Here is a 3,618-nt window from a genome sequence, read left to right on the forward strand (position 1 = left end):
GCATGCCATAACTAATTGAAATACATCCATCCCCATCCAGTCTCTGAAGGGGTCACTAATCTAATACAACTGGGGATGGGACAGAGCAGGGTTTTCACCACTCTGCCTTCACCTCTCCAGCTAGCTCAGATCACTGATCACCTAGAAGCAGTAGACATGGAGTGAAGGATGTGTTTATAAAGTATTTTAAGGCGGTGCTACTCATGCCAAATTCCACATAGCCACCTAGCTCCCGCCCCAAGGCACTTGTGTAGATCTGATAATTCACATAGACTCCGCCAAGCCTAGCAGAGAGTGACTTAGAGATATTACAATATTGCTAATACCTTCAGATCTATATAAAGTGCGTAATATAGGGTCAGGGGCTAGAGGCTAGCGGTTGATTTGGAGTTGGGCATCTATCCTGCTTGTAAAGGGTTTGACCATTGAGTATCCCCTCTCTGTCTGTGTCCCTGTCCGCATTTCTCCACCCGTCTCCCCCTCCTCATGTCTCCGTCCCTGTCCGCATTTCTCCACCCGTCTCCTCCTCCCCATGTCTCTGTCCCTGTGTAGCCTACCACCTGAGGAGGGAGGACACTGACTGGTTTGACAAGCCTGCAGAGAGACAACATCGGGTAAACGGACAAGCTCTGGACAGGAGACAGGTTAGAGGAGCTGGATACGTCTAAACTAGTTGACTACATTTAATAAAATACATTATAAACTGGCTGGTTAGAGACTCAATGCAGATTGGCTGAAAGCCGTGGTATATCAGACTATACCACGGGTATAACAAAAAATGGCATTTTTACTGTTCTAATGACTTTTGTAACCAGTTTATAATAGCAATAAGGCACTTCGGGTGTTGCCTTGTGTCGTGCTTAAGAACAGCCCTTAGCCATGGTATATTGGCCATATACCTTATTTCTTAATATATCCTACATTTTCTCATAATTGAATGTACATTGGTAGTGACTGTTGTTCATGTTGTCTTTAGCTGAGTTGTATTGGAGTGCTGCCATATTTTTGTTGTCGTTGTAATCAATGTACTGGATCTTGACTGTTCTGATGTCCCTGTCCCTCCCACAGATGAAGTTGATTCCCTATGTGTATCCTCACACCCGGATCAAAGTACAGAGAGACCCCAAGGACAGCAGCGTTTCAGGTAGAGCACCCAAACGTACAGTAAACATTCTAGAATGTACAAATATATGGCTATTCAAATGTAATAATAGGATCTCAAACTCTGGAATTCCAATATGACATTTCAGGCCTGTTTCATTGGTGTGGGTGTGTGTTCCCTGCAGGGAATGGCCTGGGGATTCGTGTGGTGGGAGGGAAAGAGATTCCTGGGAGTCGTGGTGAGATAGGAGCTTACATTGCCAAGGTTACGCTCGGGGGAGTGGCTGAACAGACAGGGAAAGTGGTGGAAGGTAAGTGTATGTGCACATGTGTGTGTAAGGTGTAGAGCAAGAGAAGGAGGAGAGAACAAGAGATGAGTCATATTCTCTGGTCTTACAGGGACACACTCTGATTTAAAGTTGAGAAAATACTGTGGGTTGTAGCCGATGAAAAGGTTATTATACTGGGATCCAAATCAAAACAAATGTTCTTTTTCACTTMCACAGTTTACAGCAGGTAGAACAGGTGCAGAGAAATGCTTGCGTGCTAGCTCCCTCAAATATAATACAATAATAAGTCAAATAAAAATAACAAGTAATATAAGAGGTATTATGCATTGTAATAATATACTGTATTTACAAATATGAAGTTGGTATGTTAATCTGTGTAGAAAGAAAAAAGGTAAGTGACATTTGGAAAAATCTAACATTCTTATCGTGGTATATCATAACTCCTAAGTGCATGTTGTATGCATTTCAATTTGTACTAGTTAAGCTGGATGAGGTATATTGTTAATTTCACAAGTGTTCTGGAGGAGAGCCGATAAACTAATGGTTTAAGCAGGAATCTATTATTATATTAATAATACCAGGCCAATGTCAGCTCACTATGAATATCTTTGCCAGGCTATCTGAGCGCCAGAGAGAGAGAGAGAGCTTGTGTGTTCGCCTGCGCGTGAGCGGGCGTTTGCACCTGTCATGTCTTATTCTCTGAGATGTCAGATAGCCAGAAAAAAAGCTCTGTCAACTCACTCTGCCCCTATGCAATGCCTGCACAGGATTAGTCATTATGCTGTATTTAGCACACACACACAGTCACACACACACGCACACACTGTCACATTAGAAACTGTATTTAGCACACACACACAGTCACACACACACGCANCACACGCACACACTGTCACATTAGAAACTGTATTTAGCACACACACACAGTCACACACACACGCACACACTGTCACATTAGAAACTGTATTTAGCTACCCTCTCCATCTTTCTGCTTCCGTCCGTCATATTTCTGTAAAACTCTTCTGTCTGAAGCACAGATTAGTACAGGCTACAGGCTGAAGATAAGAACGTAGAAGAAACTTCAGAACACAGCACTCTAACTACCAGACATCCTGAACAATGTGACAGTAGATCTCTCCCACTGATATATTTGGGGGAATAACTCTGATGTGGTACATGTTTGAGCATCCAGACCTCCTGGGTTGAACCAGAGGGAAAGCCTTGTTCTTTATGGTTCTATAGCATAATCCACTGCAGTTAGGGATGTGAGGGTTCATCTACTCCCTCTCTCTGTCACACTCAGTTCAGACGTGGTGACATCACACCCTGGCAGTGACGCTAGAGACATGTGACAGCCTTTGCTGAGAGAGGAAGGAGGAGTTTGAAGGACAAACACACACACACACACATACAAGCGAACAGATTTACACACACACACACACACACACACACTTGTCTCTCTCTGCATATCCCATCTCCCTACAATCCCCTTCAGTTTGTAATTGTATTTAGCGTCATACAGATTGTGGAGATAATTATGTAGACAGAGTAATTGTCCCAGTGTATTTTAATTATGACAGAATGTTTGGTTGTTTCTGTTTTTCTAACATCTATTACACAGTAACCCTCCTAGGAATGGAAGCAACCATAGTACCATAGTGTTGTTTTGCTCTAATGTTGAGTTTTTATCTGACTTTCTTCAGTGGACTAAATTGCCATTATGCAAATGATATGTTTTGACTTGAGTGAAAGAGACCATGGAACTGAACACATGTGCCCTCAGGTGCAGAGAGAGAGAGAGAGAGAGACAGAGAGAGAGCGAGATAGAGGGAGAGAGCGAGAGAGAGAGAGCTTGTTTGGTAGGCTGTTGATTTGTAGCTGTAGGCTGTTTGATTCAGCCTACAAACAGAAACTCAAACAACAAGCTCCCGCGCTCAGGTCTGTTCAACGCTGGTCCGACCAATCTGAATCCACGCTTCAAGACTGCTTCGATCACGCGGATTGGAATATGTTCCGCATCGCGTCCAACAACAATATTGACGAATATGCTGATTCGGTGAGCGAGTTCATTAGGAAGTGCATTGACGATGTCGTCCCACAGCAACGATAAAACATTCCAAACCAGAAACCGTGGATTGACGGCAGCATTCGCGTGGAACTGAAAGCGCGAAACCACTGCTTTTAACCAGGGCAAGAGTGACCGCAAAGCATGACCGGAGATACAAGA

The 3,618-nt window shown here is 43.6% G+C and overlaps 1 protein-coding gene across 1 annotated transcript in view; it reads left to right on the forward strand.

Annotated features, from left to right (window-relative positions):
* Positions 1-3,618, forward strand: part of LOC111961002 (protein piccolo-like) — a 98,032-nt gene that overhangs the window by 66,007 nt on the left and 28,407 nt on the right. Inside the window, 3 exon segments of the mRNA XM_070439774.1 lie at positions 553-644; positions 1,069-1,144; positions 1,287-1,412. Of these exon segments, the coding sequence (XP_070295875.1) occupies positions 553-644; positions 1,069-1,144; positions 1,287-1,412 (294 nt within the window).

This window comes from Salvelinus sp. IW2-2015, linkage group LG4q.1:29 (genome assembly GCF_002910315.2).
Source record: "Salvelinus sp. IW2-2015 linkage group LG4q.1:29, ASM291031v2, whole genome shotgun sequence".
NCBI lineage: Eukaryota > Metazoa > Chordata > Actinopteri > Salmoniformes > Salmonidae > Salvelinus > Salvelinus sp. IW2-2015.